Below are 26005 nucleotides of genomic sequence, written 5' to 3'. Positions count from 1 at the left end.
CATACATGTCAGTGGCCACAGAACAAAAACTGGTTGAAAAAGAAGTCAAAAACAATCTGTATGTGTGTTTCTATTTGTTTGTGTTTATCCTCAGGTGGCCTGCAGGGCAGTTCTGATCTGGCTCTACAAAATGGGTCTGGACCAGTCGGTATGTATCTCTCAGGAGTCACACAAACACACTCTGACACTCGACAGATCCCCTTGTTCTAAAGGCCAAAACTTAACCTTTGAGCCACACCATCACCATAAGTACATAAATATGTAAGTCAAATGAATGTGAACCAGGAAAGTTGTAAACGTAACACAATTATTCATAGAAAAATTGTAATTCAGTAGTTCAAACAAATAATTTTTTTCATCTACATTTTACATCTAAAATAAAGAAGAATAAACCACCTATAGTAATGATATGTATCCTCTCCCAGAAAAAAATCAAGAAGTAGTCACACTTGTGTTATTTGCAATCTGTAGTTCAGATGTCTATGATTGCAGGGTGGAGGACTATTTTCTCTGTATTTCTTGCAGTTAAGCAGATCTACGTGATGTTATGAAACAGCAGGTGAAATGCTCTACATAACTAAAACCCTGGACTTGTTACGTTTATACAGTCAGACCAGACAGTGAGTTGGATAAAGTTGGATTAACTTTAAATATATATGTGAATAAAGTTATCATGTTCATTTTGAGACTAAAGCAACAAATAATTACCTGAAGTTTGTTGTAACATTTCAAACATGTAGAGCGGTGCTTACCAACCTTTTTTGCTCATGACCCCTTAAAACAAAGCAATGCCCTCTTGACACCCCTCATCAACAATTGCGTATGTCTACATGTTCGGACTAGTTCAATGTGATTTTCTTAATTTATTCTATTTTTACAAGCCAGAAGAAGTGAAAGGTTATTGAATAATTTAAAACAGAAAAAGGCCAGAAATGAGAGGAAACTGAAGACAATTCTATGTTTGTCGGCTTTCCTGTCAATCATCTCAGCTCTCACATTTATTTTGTGACCCCTTGTGGGGACCATAGTCCAGGTTGGAAAACCATCTCTACAAACTGTCCTCCTTGCAGACTATCCTTCCTGTCATCTTTGCTCTCCCTCCCAGAACAGCATGTCTCATATGAACATTGCCATTATGTAATGTCAAGAGCAAGAAAGGATCAATTATTCATTATTATCTCTTGTATAATATATAGCTGTACTTTCTCCGTTCTAACCTCATAACCTCCCCCCTTTTTTTAACACACGTTCCAAATCTTCAGATAGGTACATTGTGCTTTCCACTGAAAAGGAAAGTCTGTAAAAGGCTCTCAGAATATCCCTGGCAAAATGTTTATTTGACAAGATGGCACATATGGGACTCCTCTTGGTCCATGTAGGAAACCTGATGTTCGTCAACCTATCCATCAGCTCTGAGGGGGAAGTTCACTTGTAAAATGTCTTTGTATTTCTACATTTCTGTGTTCAGTGAACGGTTATGTGGGCTCACCTGGTGGAGGCAGCTTGGGGAAGATCATAACGTCCAAATCTCCTCCTCTTCCACCTCCTGGGAACAGCCTGGTCCCCAACAGCCGCAAGACAGACCTCCGAGTGGTCGTCCCTCAGTCCAAAGGAATGATGCAAGCACTTGTAAGTTTGTGTGTGTGGTAAACAACAACATGATAAGAAACTGACAGATGCACAGCCACTGCCTTAGAACCAGCTTATGAAAATGTTTAGGTCTACAACTAACAATTATTTTCATTATAGATTAATCTGTTGATTATTTTCTTGAATAATTGATCAGTTGTTTGGTCTATGAAATGTCAGAAAAGGGTGAAAAATGTCAAATGGTGTTTCCCAAGGACAAAGATGACATCCTCCTCAAATATCCACAACCCAAAGATATTTAGTTTTTTTGTCATAGAGGAGTAAAAGAACAAGAAATTATTCACATTTTTTGCTTTTTTGCACTTCTTAGCTGCTTGTGTACGACTCAAAAGGCCATATAGCTTTCAGTGCCTGACTTTATTAGGAACCAGAGCAGACAAGCTCAGGGTAAATAGATGATGCAGCTTACCACAGAGTTGGTCAGCAATTTTTCAGAACAATTTGTTTGACACCATCTGGGCCAGATGGTTGGTGAGTTTGCAAATGAAATCATTGTTCTTTTAAAGAGGAGGAGACTGAATACTCCACACATCGATACTTGCAAAGAATGGCTTTTCTAATTTCAAAAAGAATTGTCTTCGCGGCATGAGTTGTCAGTGACATGACCAGTATTTCTCTTCATGTGCTGTAGTGCCTTTCAGTCTCCAGTTATTAATTTTTAAATGTAAACTAAGATTTTCATTTATGCTCAGTGTTTCTCACGCCAATGCATTGTGTGCTTTAAGGCCTTACAAACAGATTGAATGCATCTCATATCTTAGCATGAAAGTTTGAGCACGTTCCTACCCTTCACAACAACAAACTGACAATATGTGTGTCATAAGCCAGTGTCCGTGTGTTATAAGACAGGATCCAAATAAGTGAGAGACCTGCCCATGAAAATGATGCACTAGGGGCTTAGAATCTCCTCTAGAAACCATCACTGTAATGATCCTTTTCAATTTCTTTTATCAGTCAACAATTCTGTCCCTGCTCAAAAATGCTTGCTTTCCTCCTCTCTTTCCTCTTATTATAGTATTTATGTGATATGTGTTGTTATGAGGGAAACACTTAATAGCTTTACATTAAACAATAGTTTTCATCATAGAAATCAACATAATAACTGATGTCGCTTTATATAATGCTCACAGCACTGGAGTGGAATTTCTTCTAAACATTAGCACAAAAGAGATCTTCTATTTTTATAACTCTAGCTGTGGCATTTGAAAAACGTGTTTTGGTAGACTGTGAAGCCAGCAAAGGTTGAGGTCACCACTGGTAATCACAATGATGTTTTGTGTCTTTTATACTATGGAAGACTTCCTTCTGAAGTACCTAAAGGCCTTCAGCTATTTCAAGTAGTCTGCCAAGTCATCCACTTTGTTGGGAAGGGAGTGCAGGTTCTCTGTAGAAGCTTGAGTCAGATTTAGACACAGCATCACTACAACTCAAATGCAGAAATATGCTGTTACATTCTACTCACATCTCAAACTTTGGCACAAGTAAGACCCCAGCAAGTGCACACTATAACAGGTTTGGGTGATTAGATGCATGATAACGGAGATTGTGGTTTGGGGAAGTGACTCCCTGCTCTGCAGAGTGTAGAGGGAGTCTTAAGAGCTTTTCGATTCAGTCTTTCCCTCAGATTGTACAGTCAGCATCTGTGCTGGGTAATTCAAGTTATTGATTTGCTCTTAACTCCCTTGATCTAGCTCTCCCCTCCAACACTATGCTCAAACATGATATAACGATTAGCAAACAATGGAAACTGAGATGTTTTCCCCTGTTTTTAATGTTGACCAGGCGGCTCCAGTATTCAGCTGTTGTGGGATCCAGTAGATTTTGCAGTGTTCCATGAGAAAAAGGATAGCATTTTATATTTCTCTTGATATGGACATAAATGTGGAAGTGCAGCCTTCCAGGAGATGTGGTTGAATTGTTTTGGATATTATTCAAAAGGGTTCAAAAAACGACAACAACAAAAACCCTAATGGACAGTTTTTTGTGAATAAGTAGAGGATTTTGTCAAATTTTTGAGAATTTACAGACAAGTTAGAAAATGAACTACAAATTGAAAGCACTTCATGGGTTACCTTCAAATTCATTTAGGCAGATTCATTGGTATAATTAGTAAAATACCGTGACTACAATTTCGGTGGAGAAATGACAAACGATCCCACATGTAGAAGTCAACACTGCTTCTCCAGAAATGAGTTAATCACTATAATGCTGCATCATTCTGGTTTCTGAGATGTTTTTCATTGAACATTGGAGGCCAGACAATCAGCAAGTCAAGGATATTCAGTCAAAGTTTCCAGCATGTAACTTCCTGACATGATATTTGCTGATTACTGAATGACAATTGATTGTCTTCATGTTTGTAGTTTGCAGTTAATATGTTCTTGTTCAGTGGTCTGAGAGTGTTAAATGGCAGCTTTTATGTGTTGACAGTGGCATGCAGTTGAAGCATGCAACAAAACCACAAACAATAGCATACTAATATTTCCACCATGTTTAAACCAGCAGATGGTAGCTGCCCAGATGACGACATGTTTCTGCTTTTCACTCACTACAGTAAAAGATGTTGAGTTGTGGTCAGACAGCAGCTCGTCTGTTTGATCATTTTGAAACTGCCTTTCACTTCCTCCTCTGTGCATGTGTGCACTGTTTGATTTGGATAAACAGCCAAAAACAGCTCTTGCAATCTCTCAGAATTTGCAGATTTTTAAAATTTTGGTCATTGAGTTTCTTTAAAGAAATATCCATAAAGAACTGAGCAGGTCTGCCTTTCTTCGTTGGCTGCATCATCACCACAGATAACACAGGGAAAGAGGAAGGAAACACTATGCGATGCTTCACGCAGTCTCACAGGGTTAGCGCTGATGACATTTTAGCTCTTGGCATGGATTGGTTGGTTAACCCACTGTTTGCGTGAGTGTTTGTGTCTTTTTTTTTTGTGTGTGTGTGTAAGTGTGTGTGCACATTTAGGATTGAATGACTTCATTCAGGGTGATGTCATTGCTGACATTATCAAGCTGGAATGCCAACACCCAGAAAGGAACAACACCAAACATTTAATTACTGTTAGAAATGTGTTAAGTTACAGAGTTTTGATTACCGGGCAGATATAAAGTGTGCCAAACCAACTTGAAGAATTATTGCCCTGCTGGTATTTAGTGGTTTTCTAATTAATTGTTAAAACTCTCACTCAAGTAAATTAGCATCAAGGTTGTAGCAGTAGGCCTGATTGTGTGAGACTGCTACCAGTTTAAATGCAAGACACTTAAATCTCACAAAATAGCTCAAAATGTATCCACGAAATACAGAGGTTAAGAACTACTTTAATTTCAAGGATAGTTTTACAAACTAGGCCTTCAGTGTTTTGAAATACTGATTGACAATCAGATCTTTGTTTTAAAAATGGATTAACACATTGATGTTTAGAGATGAACTAAGGACACTGACAGGTTGGTGAATTTCTGGTTGACTTTCAAACATCCATCAACTGTTCAGTTTTTTCTTGAGCAGGTTGCTGAACCTCAACAACTTCAGGCACACGCTCTGGAAGTTGGAGGGTTCTGGGAATTGTACAAAATTAGTAAGTTAAGCATGAGTAAGGACACACTAGAAGGTACAGTTTACATCATGCTTACATATTTGGGGTTTTCTTTTAGAGAGAATTTGTTCTCCCTGTTGAAATACTCCATGGAAACATGTGTTTATACTGACACTATGTGGTTGAAATGGGGCATCACAAGTTATGTTCAGGTGTTTAAGTGTTCAGTGTAACTGGTCTGAGGATATAGGAGGACAGGTTGTATGGAGGCCCAGCCACTGGGGGCACTGCCTTGGAATAGTTTTAGGAATACAATTCACTGCTTGTATTTCTCTGTGTGGGCTTCCAGAGAATAACATCCACAGGAAACAAGCACAGAAAACCAACAGAGGGGACAGATTTAAGATTAAAATGTAAAGAATAAACTAAGTGACTGTGTCTGTTTTTCTTTTCAGAGTAACCAGAGGCTGAGCAGCAGTCAGTCCAGCCAGCCTCTTTCCACCCCAGTGGTCTCCATCACCACACCCAGTCTGCCCCACCAGAGTCTGGTCTACTCTGGCATCAGCTCCGCCTACAATAACGGTACCTGATGGTTATTTGGATTTGTCCTGCAGCACTGTCATTTGCATAACCCCGAGGAGCCAATATGGCTAAAATAGACAATGAAATGTTGCTTTTATTTTTCTTTTTTTTCTGCATAAATGGATAGCTTACATCCATTTATTATTTATGTGCAGATACATTTCAAATGAGAGAGCAGGACAAACATTGTAACACATACATAACCCTAAGGGACTCTGAGGTCAGATTTTCAGACATTCTCAGCATTACACTACATATGGAAGGCAGCTCTTACGGACATTTTGTCAGGGTAAGGCTATATCTGTGTTTTGAAATAATACAAAGATATGAAAGATGTAAAAAGCATCATCAGCATATTTAAATCTGATGATTTTTATCCAAAATGATCACCAAATGCCAATATTTATGCATCGTCAGACCAGCACCAGGGAATGTGAGCAAAGAAGAAGCTTTATAGACTGATATGGAAGTTGACTCCATGTACCAGTCTAATGCTTTTTGTATGCTATGATGTCATCTCTCTCTTTGTCAGATTACTCCCTGAACAGTGCAGAGTTGTCAGGCTTTAGCTCCCCTGCAGGCTCCTCCTTGGGCTCCATGGCAGCGTGGCAGCAACAACAGCTGAGCTCACTTGGGTAAATATCTGACATTTAACTTTTGTATCTTCATGAGTGATCACAGGTTTTACCGTTGATCAATTTTGGTAGTTGACATATTTATTTACACTACTTTAAAAATCACCTGAGATGTACAGTGTACAGAAGAGGTCGAAAATATGTACGGGAGAGGACAGAAGCAATCAGGAGTTTTTCAGAAATTGTAATTGTTTTTGATTTGACTTGGTAATAAAGAGCTATGTCAACGACTTAACAGTGTAGGATTTGCAGATTGCACCAACTGAATACCCTTCATCTCACCCTCCGCTGTGGTGGTTGCTAAAAGTGAAAACCCAAAAAGCCATCACTAGAACCATTGTTTGGTTTGTCTGTTCTGGGTTACTGTAGAAACATGGCGGGACAACATGGCGAACTTAATGGAGGAGGACCTGCTCCCTCTGTAGATCTAAAAAGGCTAATTCAACACAACAACACAACAATTCTTAGTTTCAGGAGATTACACACTAATAAAACATGATTATGAATATTTTGTCTTCTGCCAATAGGTCCTCCTAAATCCTACACACTGAAACTTTGGGTAATAAGCAGGACATTGTAGGAAAAGTATTTCTACTTTGTAACTTGTGCTGAGAAGCTTCACAAGCTGTGGCCACAAATGACAGTTGCAGGATAATGGAAAAAATGCTAAAACATAGTGATAGCAGCGCTATCACGAAGACAACTTGATTTTTTCCGTTTTCCTCATAGTAGCAACAAACAAAAACAAAAGTTTATTTATTCATTTACTGTATAATGGAGGCGTGAAAGCAGATAGACATAGTGCCAGGCTGCCAGGCCTCATTGTCCTGGAAGATTTCGTGCCCGTTGACAGAAAAAATTGTGAAGTGAAGGGGAGGTTCATAGGGAACAATCCAAACACCACTGGTGTCATTATTCTATGTCCATTACATTGTACAATCAGTATGTATTTCAGAATATGTTAAAGCAAAAAACGTGTCTGTTGCCATTTTTAAGTAAAAATATGCATTATTAGAAAACGTATGTACTTAAAGTATCTAAAGTAAACAGTGCCTCCTCTGAGTGTTTTACTATTAAATATTACATTATGAGATCATGTTTGCTAATACAATAATGTGCAGGTGGCTTTTTATTGTTGTATCAGGATAAATTGGAGCTAATTTACACTAAATCTGTTCTTAAATCTCTAAAATACAACATGCTTTATAATCTCATTATACAGTATGTTTTATATGTAAAATGTTAGTTTGACTCATAACTCATGTTCTCCAATAAATGAAGTGGATTAAAAAGTACAATATGTGCCTCTTAATAGTGTAAAAGTGGAAGCATAAAGCATCATGAAATGAAAAAGCTCGAATAAAGTACAAGTAGCTCAAATACGTACTTAATTTCAGTACTTGAGTAAATGTACTAAATGTACTACCACAGGACAGGTTTCAGTATTGGCCAACCACAGAGAAATCATCTTTTCTGTCTGTGGACCTGTTAAGTTTCACCACTAGGTGGCGCCTCCACTCCACAGTCACAGTCCGTAAAACACCCTCCTCCTCTGTCCCTTTCTCTGTAGGTCAGCTAGCTCCAATCTCTCCATCAACACCAACCACAACATCAACATCAAAGCTGAGCCGATCTCTCCGCCCCGTGACCACCTCAGCCAATCAGGGTACATAACCCAGGCTCATGCCCCTCCTCCTCACCATCACTCCTCCACCTCCTCATCCACCAGAGCAGAGATGGGGAGGTCCCCTGCAGACAGCATCAGCTCCTCCTGCAGCTCCCACGAGGGTGGCAGCGACCGGGAGGAGCATCAGCGGGCGGACTTCCATTTGCTCCCCGTGACTCGGTCAGAGAGTCCAACGGTCAAACGAATGCGAATGGACAGCTGGGTGACATAAAGCCTGCAGTCACATGATGACACAATACCAGGGCAAACACAGGAAGGACACTGTTATGCAAATGAAATGTGGATTTTATTGATGTGTTATTTTTAATTATGATATTTCTAGTTGTTTTATGTGTTGGTCAGACTTTTGAAAAAGGGTTGAAAATCTGTCAGATTCATCTCATCACCTTTCAGACAATCTTCAGTGGTACTTAAAACACAACACGGCATCTTTTCACAATATATTTCATGTAAGCATCACAGACTGAAAATGTGGGTCCAATTGCAGTACAATCTGTCATTTTCTTACCCAGTGGGATGCACTACAGTACACAGAAGAATGAAGAAAAGGTGACATTAATGTTGTCTGTCAGTTTCTGTCTTCATGATTTGGTTAGTACAGGTGTGAAGTGCTTCTGCATGTCTCCCACTGGGTGTCACCCATTTCATTTCTGATCTTCTCAGGGTTTGAAACATTGAATGAGTCCAAAATGAAAGCAATACTCCCTCCACATCATCCCTGCCCTTCCTCTTTATAAAAACACTTATTTATATCAGCCAAAGCAGTATGCTGTTCTTATGTTGTTTGTGTGTGTTTTTATATTGTGCACAGAATATGACAATATTTCATCAAAATTTCAAACAGAAAGCCATGGACACTTGTTCTGTATGTACTGCAGAAGTATGCCATTAATGTTTTGTATATACTATCTTTAATATATATCACTTTTGGTGTAACTATATATTGTTGATTTGTTGTATCTGCTCGGGTAAAACATGACACCTCCACCATATTTTACAAAAGGATATTTTTATGGGTGATTTCCAGAATTACAAGGCACTGTCCTATCTGTTTTGTGAAGGGCACTATGTTGCACAGTCTTAAAACCAGGTCTTTTAAAATATGAGCCTTTCAGAAATTAAGACAAAGATGCTAATAGAGAAGAAAAGGAACTCTGATTTTGCTTGATATCCCTAGCAGGGATAAATCAAACTGATTAAGAAGAGAATACATGGGCTCATATGGGATGAGATGAAATCTGCTTTATAAAGTGCATAGGGAAACTCATATAGGGTCACATTAACCACAGAAAAAATACACACCTAATAACTACAAATGTTGTACTGACATTGTGTGTGTGGTTGTGCATTTGTACATAAGGTAACTTCCTCTAGTGTGTGTTTAAAGGCATAATGAAGGAATTAGATTTAAGGAAGCAGACAGACAATAAATCTGAACAGAAGTTCATACCCTGTTGAATATTTACAAGGTTAGAAGGTATATTCTTCTGAGTTATTACATTTTTTTTATTTAATAAAAAGTGTACACATAAATACACATACATCTTATGCACACAACACTGATAGCAAGTCAGTGAATCAGTTTAAATTTAAAGAGTTTTTGAGTGCAAGGTTGGAGTAATTAAGTCTTCTGAGGTTGGAGATGGGAATTTACTCAACGGTTGTGTTAGTGAGCAGTGAAATGAGTATTGTGAAGAAAATGAAACATGTGGTGAGAGGTGCAAAAGCTGCAAGAGTAACCACAGGGGTTCCACTGAATGACACAGTAGCGTGGATGGGAAACATATCATCATCGGGGGCTTAAAGGAAAGAGACTAAAGAGTTTTGTACGCTTTTTAAAGAAGAAAGAAAACATTTTGGGATTATAAACTGTCCTCAGAATAATCCAAAAGCACTGCTGCATTTTTATGATACCAGCCTCATAAAAAAATATCTTGTATCTGGATATCACAGATGTAGAGGTGACCATATGTAAGATACAGTGACGGTCAAAATCACAATAATGGTGTTTGGTTCATGGGAATGTTGGAATGAGACCGGAAAAGGGAAAAAAATGCTGTTTAAAACACAGAAAAGGCCGACAATGATAGCATCAGTATGTGCTGGTTTGGACTATTATGATAATTAGACTTCTCAGGAACTATGTAGTTCACAGAGGATGCACTCAGTAAGTCACATGTAGTCTTTATAAAGCAGTGCAGGCTTAAACTGTCATGTGTTAGAGAACCGACAGAAGAATTAAATGAGTATGACCCATCAGGAGGTAAAATATGAATGAAGTGGAGGAAGTTGAGGATGTAGAACAGATGGCTGATGATGATCTATAGTGTGAAAATATATTAGTGTGTAGAGGTTACTGGTAAGGAGAAAAGGTCACATGTGGTTTTGTCTTAAAGTGGTACCACTGATTAAAATAAAGAGTCCTATATTATTTGATACCATCTCACGTCAGTTATAAATGCGGTTAGGGAGCAAAACATAAATGCTAATGGAAAAATGTTTAATGTTAGGATCACTTTGTTGATTAACTACATACTCTTAATCAAATGAGCAGCTCAAGGTACAGTTAAACAAAATACAATAACGTATCACAGTAATCATATGAAAAGTGTGTATGCTTGTAGGGAAGAGTGGTGCAACAGGATTTAAGTTCAGATAAAGAGAATACCACATAGATCAAGGTCTCACTCTTACTCACCCAATGCACTGAGGTGGAGAAATGGAGGGTGGAGGGATTAAATGCACCAAGGTTAATGGAAATGGTGAGAGCAAACAGCTGTTTGAGAAAAGGATTAGGTTTATGTGAGCCACAAAAGACTGCTCTAGCAATAAGTATAGCAAATAAAAGGAGGGTTTTTCTTTTCTTTTTTGTAAATAATTCTGGTGGACATGTTAATGGAGGTCAAAATATCCTCACACAGGCCTAATAGATTTGCACGATTACACAGCTGACCCCTACTTTGTGTTACACAATGTGATTAGATTTGTGTTGATTAAATTAACTTCAGGTAAAAGTGCACCACGGTAGCTTCTGCTCAGCCACCGCTACACATCACCACTGGACCTGCAACATTTTGTGTAGGCCAATAAAACGTTTTAGTCATAAATGTGTGTAGTCCAAAGTGCACATCAATCTGACAACTACATTTCCCACCTTAATTTAAGTGAAGTCAGATGGGGGAAAATGTCTTTGAAATATCTTTTGGTCAGTGACTGGAATTAAATGACTCAAAACACAACATAGGGGTTTGACTTTGAGATGAGGCAAATAAGCGTCTATCAGACATACTGATCAATTCTCCCATTACAGTCAAGCTAGCTGCAGTGATAACCTATACCGGAAATGTAGTTTTAATTGTTGTTTTAAAATAAACTAAAGTTGGAAGTGTTGAGTTGAACAAACATGTATTAAACACACAGTTGATTAAAACCATATAATTATGATAATTATGTTTGTTAAACATGTGTTCAGGCTATTTTACTACAAAAAATACAAAAAAAACCATTTGTATTTTTTTTTTAAATAGCCCCATTAAAGCCTAATCGTAGATATACTTCTTAAGGACGTGCCTAAATACTTTGATTTCGCCTGTTTTATTATCTTTTCTACATTTTCTGGACTTTTCTTGGGTTTTATTTGTTGCACGCGCTCGCCGACAGAGCTTTTATTGTGAAAGTCCTCTTCTAACAGCGGCTCTGATGTGTCTGCCTTCATATCTGATGCTCACACGGGGAGGAGGAAGTCCCGTCTGAGGATCAACGTATTACGGTCGATGTCCTGAGCTGCTGCTGGCGGATTTTTTTCCATCTCCTATGTTCATTAGCCATGAGGTGAATGAGAAACACGCGTCGGAGGTTTTCAACAGCGGGAAAAGGTAAAAAATGAACTCACTTTTTCCTTTTCTAGGGAGCAGCAGAGCGTGACGAAGTTTAGCTAAGTCTACCTGTGGGGGTCTGTGAGGTGGGGCTGGTCAGGTGAGCCTCTTTCCTGCCCGGAAACATTTCCCCTGGCGGACAGATGAGAGGTCTGAACAGCTCACGTTTGAACTTCAGTTCAGGCCTACTTACTTTTAACTCCGTGGGAATATCTCATCATATACATGTTGTCTACATGTGTGTGTGGAAGGACGCTGGGTCAACTCCGACCAAAACATCTGGCAATACTTTGTTTGTAATCCACAGATTTACATACTGTGTGCAGCACGATTAAAAAAAAGTTCCCATGTCGAGTTTAGCAAACAACCAGAAGTTGTTCCAGTAAAAATGCTGTCGAGTCTTGTTCACCCAGCAGTCATCTACTTATACAGTCTGTGGTCCTGTCGCAAGACATACTCCTGGATACAGAAGTTGCCACTGTTGCCAAAGTTTTGTGTCATGTTTAAACATTTGGTGTGTGGTGGCCACTATTTGCTATGTGCCGAATGAAAGGGCAGCCCCCCATATCCACCCAGTGAAGGATTTGAGAGACAATAATATGATTAAACATTTCATATAAACGAGATGATATTATTTGGCATTATTATTATTAGGAGATTGGTGTGACTTTTTCTTAGATAGCAGTCAGTCACTTTTAGGCAATCTCTTTGCAGAGGGTGGAGTGTCACTGTTCTGTTTTTTTAATGACTTCATGCATGACTTTGGAGAAGTAGCGTTTATTGTATTTATTATTATACACTAATATTGATAGCCTGAGCTAATAGCTTACTTTCACTAACTCTGGATGCCAATTTATACCTCTTGAGCTCATACTTAGAGCCTGAGATGAACAGAACTTTCAGCATATTGTTGGCTTGGGGTTTGTTTATGTGGTCGCAGCATGCAAAAAGCTTGTAACCACTTGAACTGTCTGCTAAAGTTAGAGATCCACTGCCACTGCAGTTTTTGTTCATGCATGATATATTTTAGCTGTTTGTTGTGTGTTTACAGTAGTAAGCTTTAGTCTGGCCCCATATCAAACTGTGAAGTAGTTTCAGGAAATAGCCTCATGTCTTGTTCAGACAGGACTGTTAGGCAGTTGCACAACTTGGCCCGACGACTGAGAAAAAGCATAAAAGCTACATCAAGTCATAGTGACTGTTACCATTTTAATAGCTTATAAAACATACAGTAATATTAGAAGATAACTGTGCAGTTGGTATTTAAAAACGAGCACATGTTTCCATATGATGTACAGTTAATGATTATCTGGTATCTGCTGTCACAGTGAGAATTACTGCAGACTTAATTTCTGATTTTTTAAAAAGTGTGTTTTCATTACATCTTTATCATTCAGATCTCTGCAGTTTAGAGGACCCGACATGCAAAAGGGCTTTTATGTTTAACAACGGATTAACCCAGTATCATTTTAAAACGCTATCATCCCTTATTTGTATTCTATCAGGCATTATGTAAAATCAGTGTCTTTTGTTTGGCTCAAACGGTGATGACCTCATTTCGGACTAACAGTAAAAATACTGTATATGCATGACAGTCATCAGTACATCAGACAGACATTTCCGACAGTCATCAGTACATGCATCAGCCTGCTCCAGTGCCTAGTAAACAAACAAACAGAATTTGCATAATTTATGTTTACAGCAGTTGACTATTAGCATGTTATGTTACTACTGTTACATACTCTGACTGTACTGTGACACAACTTGACCTCACTCATATTGTTACAGCTCGCCTCACACAAAATCTATGGAAAGTGGAGAAATATCATGAGAAGGAAAACATGCCCGAATAGAGCATTTATTAGCCAGTTATGAAACAGGTGTATTTTGTACACATCCTCCCAGTCATTAAAGCCTACTCATGTGTGTCAACACAATCCTGCATGTATTTTTTCCTGTTAGTCATCGTAGAGCATTGTATAATAGTAAAATCATGAGATATCAAGGTTCAGTCATTGCCATTTTACAACACAGACTTGAACAATTAATTGTTGGCCTGGGAGATATGGCCTTTAAGTTATATTGCAGTATTCATGGATATATCGGGATACACAGTATATATCTGGATGTTTTTGAAATCTCTTCAGAAACACTTAATAAATGCTAGGACTGGATGAACCCATATGTATGTATGTATGTATGTGTATATGTACACATACATACATACATATATATATGTATATATATATATAAACATTTCATATGTCACTCAAAATGTACATTGTCATAATAAAGCTGCAATAGCAAGATAAATATTGTGATACAAATTTGGTTGGAGCTAGTGTGACCTGATTGGTGCACGTGGGTCAACCAACTTATTTAAGATCGTCTCTCCTTTTGTCTGTGTACTGAAACACTGTTGTCACATTTTTCCTAATAACAAGCTTGGAGGACAGTGTGCAGGAGTTTTTGTTTGGATTTTGTTGACTTTGGTCTTCTCCTGCACACCTGTTGATCGACAGGTGTACAAATGTTTTGTTGGTGATAATTCTCACTTTGACAAAATATTAACACAATAATATTTTGATGAGTAATCATCTGTAATGTGGTTATAACAAATAAGTGGCTAAAGGCAAGTATTAGCACAAGTCGCAGAGTCTGGTAAGTTGAGAAAAAAAACATCACTTTGCTGTAATGCGGCCTTTGAAACCCGTAACAGACGACACATGCACTATATCATGATACAGTAATATCCAGAATAAAAGATAATGTATCATTATGTATAACAATGATATAATATCAACAGATTGCCCAGCCTTAATGAATTATTCTATGCAAGTGTGCTACACTTACAATATAACAATGTATTTTTGTATTATTTGTAAAATCATCAGATTTGTATTCACATTCGATATATGTCATATAAGTATGAGTATTTTGATGATGATTTTTTTTTTTATGTTAAATAGAATAATGGACTTTTTATGTAATTACATTTTTAGAGCCACAGGTTCTGAGGGTAAACCTGCCCTACATGCTCCCATATTATTTAGTTATAATTAACTGTCACTCTCCATTATCAACATACACTTATTTACACAATTCAGAGCATTTATAGTCTTGGTAATTTTGTGTTTTCCTGGTATTGTTCATCATCTGTTATTCGACCTCTGCACTTTTGGTTGCTTGTTTTTATCATGATCTAGAAGGAGACAAATCCTGTTTTTCTTGGCCATCTCACTGAATTTGTCTTTATGTAAGAGAGCCAGATAAATGACTAAAAATGTGATGCAAGTGATAGTTTACTGAACAAGGTTGTCTGCAGTGCCTCCTTGAACTCTGGCTTTGTGCCTTCAGCCTTCATGTGTCCACAGATTGGGCTGGCACCAGGGATGAACTGTAAACGGGACTTAATTTGCATTTTAAACATGCACAGACATATATATTTTTAAAACCAAGCTTTAATGAAAGTGTATTTCTTCCCATTAAGAAATGGGAACGTGACCATACCTGGCCAGCTGTGCAGTCAGTTCAGTTAAGTTACATTTGTTTAGTCCAGGTTAAGTCTGGCTGACCTCACTAGCTCGACTGGCAGTTGAAATTAATGTCATGGCCCACTCAGCTGTGTGGCCACATGGTTGTATATCTCAGTTACATGATTACACCAGTGCCCTGTACAGAGCAATGGACCACTTTTAATTTTTTGGGACCACACTTAGAGTAATTTACACCTCACTTATTTTATAGTCAAATCAATGGTGCTGTGTCCTGCCTAGTTACACTTCAGTAGTACTGTGCACATGGTTATTGTGATCATCATTTTGAGCTCCCATGATGCTCTCTGTAAATCCCTTTCACTGGTGTTGTGGATCATAACTGGACTTTTAAGGTAATTGTTCAGAGCTAATTATTGAGGTTAAAGGCTGCAAAGTGCAGTAAGAAAAAGCTCAGGTCCATCGAAGCACTGCAGTTTGTTCTCAGTCAGGGGTGTTTGAGAATAACTCTGTCATGTAGATGTTGGGTAGAACTGACTATGCACAAGATTATTTGGCTAAAACAGCTGTCAAATTATTCTAAAATATAAAACATTTTTTTCCATGTAGCTTCATTTTAGGACTTTTTTCATGGACTTTCAGGAGTCATAGACATATATAGTATGTGTTACTATTTATTTCCTTTGATGTTTGACCTAATTTCTTTTGGTTTCCTATAAAGTTGTTCATTCTAGAATTGAAGTTAATTGTAAGAGACATAGTCATAAGTCTATGTAGTTAAACACCTAACAATGAGATGCGGTGACGACAAAAGGGATACAGGCTATTAGCCCATGCAGGTGAACTGGTTTGTCTGCCATGACCAGTACCACAGCAATGGCAGGTAAAAGACACTCCAGTTTCCAGTTTTCAGACTGATTGAGGCTCACTGCAGGGCTCTTTCTCTGGATTACCAAGTCAAATGTAACACAGTCATGAACGTTTCAGTAGAAATGTATATTTAAAGTATCTGGAGTAATGAGGTCGGCTGTGTCAAGCTTGATCTTTCTGTAGAGAAACAGTTTGATCTTTAGCTTAGATTGTCTGATCTTGATAGTTTTTTGCTTTTAACATCAAAATTGAACGATTTCTTTTTACTGTAGTACTATGTACTGTAGTTGCTGGTGGGCAGCCCGTGCACAGTGGGTATTTGGAGCTTTTTTGCTAGCAACAGCTTCCTCTTGCGGCTGAAACAGAACCGATGTGCTGAATGATGCTAAAACACTCCATAGCTCTGAGAGGAATGGCTTGGATTTGGTGATAACTTGTTGTGGGTTTGTCACTGTGAGCAACCGCTTTCACTTAACACTGTCATTCAATCCACTGAAGCCAGTATTTGTGTATTTTAACAGTTTGCGACTCCAGCAGTAGTACCAAAAAAGACACTGGCAGCAAGAATGCACTCGGCTACAACCCCACCAGCCTTTTATCTGACTCAGGGCCAAGACATTGGCCAACAGTCTGCCGTAGACCAATGTCTGGCCGTTGGTGAGCGTCTGTAGCTTTTAGAATTGTCTGTGTGTACAGACCCATGCCACTCATCGGCCTTTTTCTGCAGCTTTTCGACTGACTAAGCAATGTTGAATTGGCGGCGGTGAGAGAAATCACTTTGATTGGCTGTTTAGCCGAATGAATCAGTGCAAAAAAATGGAATAAGAAAGGAAAAGCCCAATTGAGCCTTTTACTGTAGAATCCATGATTTCAGCAGTTTAATGCAGTTTCTTCTTATTTTCCACCTCTGGCTGTTCCCCAGTGCCATTTGCAACACTTTTATCAGACATATTCTCGTCTCCCTCGTCACTAGTCCTTTGATGTCGGCTGTGTTTGTCTGGCCCTCAGGGGACACTAAAAGATAAATGAGCTGAAAGCAAAACATTGACTTCCCTGATTTTGTTCCACAAACAAAATCACATGTAATTACTGTAATTTGAAAGATGCTATAATCATGACAGTTTCCACATAGTGGATATAAAGACTAAAGTGAAGGGGAAGTTGAGTGTCTCTAGCTTCTGTAATGAGGCGTGGCCAGGTTTACTTACAAGAAGCATTATAATTAAATCAGTCAGATGTGATTGGAATCACAAAAGCAGGTGTGGTTTAGCAAATACAGTGCAATAGTAGTAGAGAGACACAGAGGACTGTTGGCCTCCACTGACACCACCCTCGCCTGTGTTGTTAGTTCAGAAGGAGAAGTATCAAATTAATAAAGTCAGACCTCAAACACATTGTTTGGAAATGTAAAAGTTTTTCTCAGCTGAAATATTAAATACACACAAAATTGTTCTGCTAGCTATCTCCCAGCTCAAGTACATTTTAATACAATGGGTGGGGTTAGCTTTGTTAAACTCAAAATCACATTTGAGTTGATGTTTTATGTAACCAGCCCCAAGATGAGTCACCAAAAATAGTTGAATGTTTTGTAGGAAAAGAAAAGAGACATATTTAGCATTTACAGTACAGTAACCAGTGTACATGACACAAAGACACAGGATTGTGAAATGTGTTTTTCATTTCATTGTGACTTTCACATTTTAGTCATTTTGTAACCATTTCAACACAAATCATGTTGAAACAGGAACGACTGGTAGATCATGATAAAATTGTTTACTCAGAAAAACTATTCCTTTCAATCAGTCTTCACTTGAATTATAGACAGACATGCAGTCAGACCACAGTCAGGCCTTTCAGAGGACATCATCCTTTTCCTCTGCTGTCTCTCTCTCACTTTTTCAGTCATCCACCATCTAATCCTTGTATTTGGGTCAGGCTAGAGAATTATGAATCTGGGCTACAGATATCTCAGTCATTGGTTCACTCATTTTCTCTAAACAAGGTGTAGTGAAAAGAGGTTGTAGACTGACTAATTGCTGGAAAAACCACTTCAGCTCACCCATAACTGTTCATACTATTATCCTGTTTGAAAATTTTAATTCTTAATAATCTAAAAATATTCTGTTATCAACGTGTGAAATTAGGCGTGACTTTTTAAAATGCCTTGTCTTTAATCTCAAACTGTATTTTCAATTTCACCCTTTTAACATCTGTTCTGTAAACACCCGCTCTTGTCTTGTTCCGTGGTCCCCCCCCGTCTTCCTCCACTTCCCCTCAACAGCTGATAACAAGGCAGGTCATCAGACATAGTTAATGACAATACAAGGTCTGAGGCCACTGCTAAGAGGCTTATGGGACTATGAAAATCAGGTTCTACAAATTCAGGTTTTGTCAGAAGCAGCAGCAGCAGCAGCACCTCTGGGCAGGTACTGCTGCTGTTTGAAATGCAGTGATCATTCAGAGAGATGACAGCTTAAAGCATTAGTGACGCATCACAACATGCACCGACTGCTTTGTCTTCTCATGGTTTGTTCATTTCATTTTGAAATTGAGAGATCATGTTTTAAATGATAAGAGTAACTGTGCAGTGGGTAAGCTAGATTGCATAATAGATGACTCAGCCACAAACACACACACAAACACACACACACATCAGGACAGGCCATTAAGCAGTGGCTCCATAAATGAGATTAGACCTCAATCACACCATGTATTTACTGATGATTACATTAAGCAAACTGAGAAGAGGGGAACATAGCTGTACATTATAATGCAGAAGTGCCCAAACTGAAACTTCATCATTGGCCAGAAACTAACACCTATTGTATTGTAGTGGGAAGATGCAAAATGGCACCGGGATAAGAAGTTCTCATAATCTACTGACTTACTGTGCAAAGTATCACTCTACTAGGGATAGACTGATTATCTGCTTGGCCTTTGATAATGATTAGTAAAGATGTGATTTTCCTTGACCTTCATTGAAAGAGAGAGTGAGCAAGGGAAGGAGAGAAAGAAAAACGGAGTAGGGTTGTCACAATACCGGAATTTCTAACTTCAATACAATACCTTGAAAATATCAATATTCTATACCATGTTTGATACCATGGGGAAAAATGTACACAACATTGAGGGCATAATATTTTAGATTTTTATTAAAAGATAAATATAACAAGGTTATCTGCTGTGTGTTAAGCACAACAGCACAGAGAGAGCGAGAAAAGAGCGAGTAAAATGCTGGTATGATGTCTATATGACTGACCATAGATTGTTTTCAGGTCTATTTTAACTGAGAGCCACGCACATGTTGCCGTATATGCTGTTTACATGGGCGCTGAAATGAAAAGCAAGACGTTCCCGCCACGCACACAGAGGAATTTGTTTCCCACCCTTAGACTAAATTTTTACTGCAAATGTCCACTGGTTCTAAATATCAGTCATCAATCTCCTTGATTACTAATAATGAGTGTTGGTATCGACCCTGAGAAAAACATTGGTTGATCCCTAAAGAGCATTTTTCCCTCACAAAAAAAAAATAAAACTGCATGAACAGCAGTTTATATTACAAGTCTTTAAATAATTGTTTCACTAACAAGGCCAAATCGAACCTTCTAGTGGGCCAACTTTGGCCAGCGGGCCCCACTTTGGCATTTTGTGGATGGCCAAATGAAGCAACACTGATATTTTACATTGGATCTTAAATAGCCAGAGTACATACTTTATATAGATGTATTTTGTATTTTAGTATTTTGTATTTTAGCCCTAAATCATATAATACAATGTATATGTAAGATTAAGATTAATGAAGATTAAGAAGAGTAAGTCTCTAGTTTCTCCTCCATGTTTTATCATTATACTAGTGTTGCCAGTGTAAATTACTATTATGAAGCATAACAAAGGCTTAACTGCATAAGCAAGTCAGCGTAATGTGCTGCATTAGTGTAAATACCATTTACAACACAGTCAAAGACGATGTGATGTGGTTGAATGATTGTAGGAGCAGGTGGGAGGAGCTTTACATTACTCAACCAAAAGTCATAAAATAACTTCCATACTCTGAGTAATTTCTGAAGAAAAAACGTTGTCATTGTGTCATACACACATTGTCCCATTCATGTTCACCAGGCAGTTTCCACAAAACTACAGTCCATGTCATAATTTATGATTACTACACCTATAGTACAACACATGCTAAGCTTGGTTGTGGCGTTCAGGGTGCTATGACCATCCTCCTTGACGTGTCATTTCATTTCCATGTAGTGTGTCTACATATTGGCTTATGTTAAAGAAGGGTCCAGTACATGGTCTTTTGTTGCTGCTCTCATATTGATTGAATTATCCTCTTCAAGGTTACATACAGTGGGATGAAAAATCATTTAGCGTCACATGTGAAAGATGCAGATAATGTTCAGGCATTTGCAGTCTTAGATAGATCGAAAGATTAGATTGAAAAATGGATTGTTTTTTGTGTTGCTTGTTGAGTATTATATCTGCTGTTTATAGATCCTGCAGCAGATCAACTGAAGAGTCAACTGTGATTAAACAGCTGCATCCAAATCATAAATCTGATATAAATAAATAAATATTAATAATTATTCGAATTTACTTTTTTATGGTTGATAGAAAGGGACAGTAGTCTACACATATCAATTTATATAATAACATTTTAAAATGACACAGTAGGTGTACAATACCAGAGTTTCAATACTGTTGTGCATGCTGTCTCACTGTTGCAATTATCTAGACACAATACACAATAATAGTGACACCTGTGCTTTTCCTAGTAAAAATGTCTTCTAAATTCTTATAGATTAGACCTGGTTACATTATCAAAGTTAATACAGTTATTAATTTCAAAATGTTCAGCTGGTTGCCCCAGTTTATTGCATGTGCTTTATCTCTATAGTTATTCTTTGTTTCTCACAGGTAGTACATAGTGCAGTCGTAACAAGTAAAATAATGTATGCTTTGAGAACATGAGTTCTTCTTCCCTCTTTTGATTCTATTACAAGAGCTGATAATGTGATATCTGTTAATATGCAATAGTTTCTGACATTACAGCTGACATCACATTTTTAAATATCACACTTTTGAATCATTTGTCATTGAAGCACCTGCTCCTGAGTTGAGAGCAGGTGGAGATATTTTCTGTAAATACACTGTGAGAGCTGACTCTAGACTAAATGTCACCACTGAGAATGAAGGTGATTGTGGTTGATCACATGTTTTAGGAATTACGTAAAAAGCATTAAAGGACTTAAGAAAAGATATGGATCTTCACATCTAACTCTTCACCAAAGTGGCAAGTGTATTTCCCAAAATGTATGACTATTTCTTTGTGGTTTTGTTATGTTAAATCTGAAGCTACAGCTAGCAGAGTGTTAGTTTTCCAACACATCCTCTGAATAGGTCAAAAGTCAGCATCTCCCAAAACAACATGACCATTGCAGAGTAACAGTGCCACACGTTCCCAACCAGTTGTGAATGTCTGGAATTGTGAGAATGTGACAGTGACATTATTTATTTGCAGCTCACTTTCACTGATAGTTGTGGACAATAAGTGAGTCCTCTTTGTGTCTGTTTTTCACTCTAGCTGTCAGTGATGTCCAGATTTTAGACACAGTCTAAACCTCTCCAATCATGGACTCCAAGAAGCCAGGCGTGCTGCGGAATCTCCGCCAGAAGATGCTGCCGCACCTCCTGCGAGGCAAGAAGAGCCCAAGCAAGTCTCCTGTCCATCTCGAACACACCATGGACCATCGGATGAGTTCCTCGGTTCCAGACATAAGGTACATGAGGCAGGAGTATGCTCACGTCTGTGCCAGTCCACCGCTTCAACAGTACAATGCCCCCAGCTACAGCAGCCCCTCCTCACCATTTGTGAAGCCTGCTAGAGGCCTGGGAGGAGGGGGGAGTGGCCTGAAGATGGAAGCTGTCGGTGGAGGATCTGGGAGGAGTGAACACAGACTGAGTGTGCCTGTAGACAGCACAGACTGGGCTTCCTCCCAGGAGTCTCTGTGTGAGGAGGAGAAGAGCTCCCCGGAGACAATCTACCGACCTGTCGGGGGCATGGAGCCTGAAGAGCTGGCCCTGCCTGAGATGATCACCGTCTACAGCCCAGAGCCTCCCTCTGGCGGGGTCTCCCAGGACAGCTCACAGGTAACAACACTACATTTGACATGTTGAATCAGCCTAAATAAAGGACACATCAGTCTTCCAAACATAAGCAAAGGGCTTTGTTTAATGTAATCAAGGTTAAACTTCTTTATTTTCTGATTATTGGCCTCCTACTTTGGATTACTTTATCCATTTCATATAAAATAATATTGTAGAATCATTAACAGTGAGCATACTGTATTTTGTTTGTAACACAGGTAAAGAGAAAGTGTACTTCTAAAGAATTGGTGTCAGGTGTCTGGTGTATTTGCACAGGATGTTCAAAGTTTAACTTGGAGGAGTTAGATGAAGCTGTAATTGGAGGAACTTACAAAATCAATAGTCTACAGAAGCACTTGGCAAACTCTGTGTGTTTTTATACTGCCAAGGCATATATTTAATAAGTCACGCTGCCACACTGTCACACTTTAAACAGGGACAAGGATGTGGATTTGAATGTGCGTGCCATGATGGCATGGTCACATTCAGACACCTTAGTCTTAGAGAATAATAGATCATTTACTGTACTATGAAGAGTAAATCAAAAGATCATTAAGACATTAGACATTTTTTAAAGGTTGTATCTAAAATATGTAATCTGATATTTTGGTGAGTTACTGCTATTACTTTATCTTGTCAATACGTTTTTATATTTTTTATTGTAGGCTTATTTTATGTCCTTTAAATTTAACTTGTGCACATACAGTGTTTTATGCTTCAAAGGTCAAAGACAAGGATGGTCACAGTTTTGTCCCAACTAAGAAATCATATTTGCATAAGAAAAGACACGACAAAGGTGTAAACATGTTGTGTCACATAATATTTCCTATAGCATTATATCTACTAGTATTACGTTTTTATTTATTAGTGCATTTTTTTAAGTTCTCTCGGTCTGGATAGGATATAGTTATTAGGCTGTTTGTGAGTGAGTAGTAATCAATAAAGATTTACAAACAGCTGAAACAGCATGTCAAAAAATGGTTCCTTGGGTTTGTAACATGACATCTAGCTCAAATTAATGAACAGCATTGGTAAATTATTAAAATTTTGTCTAAAGATCATGCTGAATTGCCTTGTAGTTTTGTGGGGTTGATGTCTAGCAGGTTGTTTTTGCTTCTTGAGAGTTGACAAAGTATTTACTCAGATGCATTTTCTGGATTCTTTTGCAAGTCAAGTTGCCAATGCATTCCTCATAGTCACTGGGTGGACCCAAACTAATGCAGAGGCAATTACTCCCACACTGAGGCATAAAACCTCGATACACCTTTATTTGATCAGATAATCTACTTGAGATTAAGATATCTTTAGCAAGAGAGACCTGAGTACAGCAGAAAGGAAACAGGCAGACATTTCATTATAAAAGGAAAAATGCATACAAAGAACATAGTACATACGTAACATAAGAAATAGATTAAAAGACATGCATCAATGGCAGGAAATGTTTGAGGTGAACTTTCACCAAGTATTTAATGTGTGAAGCATCGTCTGTGAATACTTTTGCCGTAATGTCTTTAAATAAAAATCACAGAAGTATACATTTCCCATGTCATTAGACAAAACTGGACAAAAGGATTGAATGGACTGCCAAAGTCAGGGTCTATAAACCTTTTGTGATGTAATATTGCCTTTGTGTACATACAGAACAAAGTCTAGAGACACATGTGGAATCATAGTCCTGTCTTTTGACAGTCATGTTTGCTCTCAAGGGTGAACATTTGACATGAAGCTCATAGTTCAGTAAATACCTTCTTCAATGGATAATACTATGAACAAAGAAAATGATACTCCCATGTAATCTCCACCTACATTACATTCCACTCAGTTGCTGTCAGAGCAGTTGCTTTCTCTTCAGATGAAAGGTGCTGCTGCTGAGTTGCATTCAGAGGTTTCATTTGAAAGTTTGAGAAAACATTTTATTTTTGGATTCTTTTCCTCTAAAAATGCTTTTATTTTCTTAATCCCTCAAATATTTTTTGCATGGTTTCATTGTGGATGATGATTTGGGAGGTGGCAAGAGGAGACATTGACACATTGGTTCTTCAGAGATAAAAATGAAGATGTGCTGATAAACAATGACAGCAAATAGTGAATGTTGTCTTACGATGGTGCACCACACCCTCAATGGTCTTACTGTGATGACATGGCATTTGGCATAGTCAGCTCTTAAGTTATGTCAATAAGCTTCTGAAACTATTTTTCCAAAATCAAAGAAAGTGAAAGTTAAACCGTCATCACTTATCCGGTGAAAATATTCTAAAAACTTTTTATCTTGCATCCTTTTATTAGTTCAAATTTGTTTTTTTGTTTTTTTTTCCTTTTGGATACTTTGATTTATGATCAATCTCCTGTTAAAACTGCTGACAATGTCATCAGGTTCAGCGCTAATGTTAACATGCTAACACAATAAGTTAAGATGATGAACACAGTAAACATTCTACCTGCTTAACATCAGCATGTTTACATTGCCATCATGAGCATGTTAGCATGCTGAGGTTATCATGTTCTACCACGGTGGCTCACAGAGCTGCTAGCAAGGCTGTATACTCAAAATCTCTTATTATAAATCTTAATACTGTGCTTAAATGGTCTATATTCCTAATTAACAGCTTACTACAACCAGTGCTTTCGCACCATAGCAATACTGTAGGCTAGTCAGGTCAAATAAAATTGACCTCACAGTACAGTACACAATGGTCAGTGTATAGTACACATTGTGGAAACCAGGGGGGTTAACAGGGGCACAGCAGTTCCTTTTCTCCCTGTGGCTGCAGAGCAGGTTAATCCGGTCACAGTCGCTTAAACTCGGTGCCTTTTGAGAATTAAAAAAAAACATACGGCACACAACAAACCAGAAAATCACCCTTGTTGACTTTATTTGTGAAACACTGTCTTTTGTAAATCCACATTTTATGGCCAAAAACAGATGCACTTTCTCCCTGTCATGTGACCAGTCCACATTGTACATTAGGATCCAAAAGAAGAGGATTAAGTAGTGTAAAATATTATGGAAAATGCTCAGTCCCTCATGGTTTGAAGTCTACAAGGAGGTTAATGCTAAGAATTGTGGATACTTTGATGTGAACAAAAGGGCAGAAAGAGGGCAGATTTCTCTTTTCCAGAACCAGTGTATGTCCCGTGGTTTAATGCTGTTCAGTCCCCAGGATGCAGGAATTTTTAATAAATGCTCAGAGGATTTGTGCTGGTGGTGGAAATACCAAAGAGAGATCAGTTCCTGAACCTTTAACTGATCAGCAGGCTGAAACGTTCCTCTTTTCATTATGGGACTTTTCTCTTTCTCTTCAGATATTACATGATAGATTTTTAAATGAATTTATGTTTGCCTCCGCAGTATGATAATCATGATTTCAACGGTCACGTGTTAAAAGACGGGGACAACCAAAATGTAAGTGCTGCTATCCAGTTTGGGCATTTAATTATTGGTATGGGGATTCAGTGTTGTGGAACTGATGTCATTTTAATATCATTTACCATGCTACCATGATGAAAAGGTGGGTGCAGGTGGT

The 26005-nt window shown here is 38.2% G+C and overlaps 2 protein-coding genes across 6 annotated transcripts in view; both read left to right on the top strand.

Moving 5' to 3' along the window:
• LOC140995124 (myocyte-specific enhancer factor 2A-like) overlaps positions 1-9030 on the top strand; it is a 43097-nt gene extending 34067 nt beyond the window's left edge. The window contains exons 7-11 of one of the 2 annotated variants that reach the window (XM_073465057.1): positions 95-148; positions 1469-1629; positions 5641-5767; positions 6300-6402; positions 7973-9030. In XM_073465057.1, the coding sequence (XP_073321158.1) occupies positions 95-148; positions 1469-1629; positions 5641-5767; positions 6300-6402; positions 7973-8300 (773 nt within the window). In that variant the 3' untranslated portion in view covers positions 8301-9030. The remainder of the gene's footprint in view (positions 1-94; positions 149-1468; positions 1630-5640; positions 5768-6299; positions 6403-7972) is intronic. The other variant, XM_073465058.1, reaches the window with a different exon arrangement.
• A 2789-nt stretch (positions 9031-11819) lies between these two features.
• LOC140994402 (multiple C2 and transmembrane domain-containing protein 2-like) overlaps positions 11820-26005 on the top strand; it is a 41926-nt gene continuing 27740 nt past the window's right edge. For 2 of the 4 annotated variants that reach the window (XM_073464006.1, XM_073464005.1), the window contains exons 1-3: positions 11881-11964; positions 21919-22484; positions 25831-25884. In XM_073464006.1, the coding sequence (XP_073320107.1) occupies positions 21966-22484; positions 25831-25884 (573 nt within the window). In that variant the 5' untranslated portion in view covers positions 11881-11964; positions 21919-21965. Of the gene's footprint in view, positions 11965-21918; positions 22485-25830; positions 25885-26005 lie in introns of all 4 variants that reach the window. The other 2 variants (XM_073464008.1, XM_073464007.1) reach the window with 2 other exon arrangements.

Source organism: Pagrus major, chromosome 4, assembly GCF_040436345.1.
Source record: "Pagrus major chromosome 4, Pma_NU_1.0".
NCBI lineage: Eukaryota > Metazoa > Chordata > Actinopteri > Spariformes > Sparidae > Pagrus > Pagrus major.
This window is presented reverse-complemented; position numbering and strand designations above follow the sequence as displayed.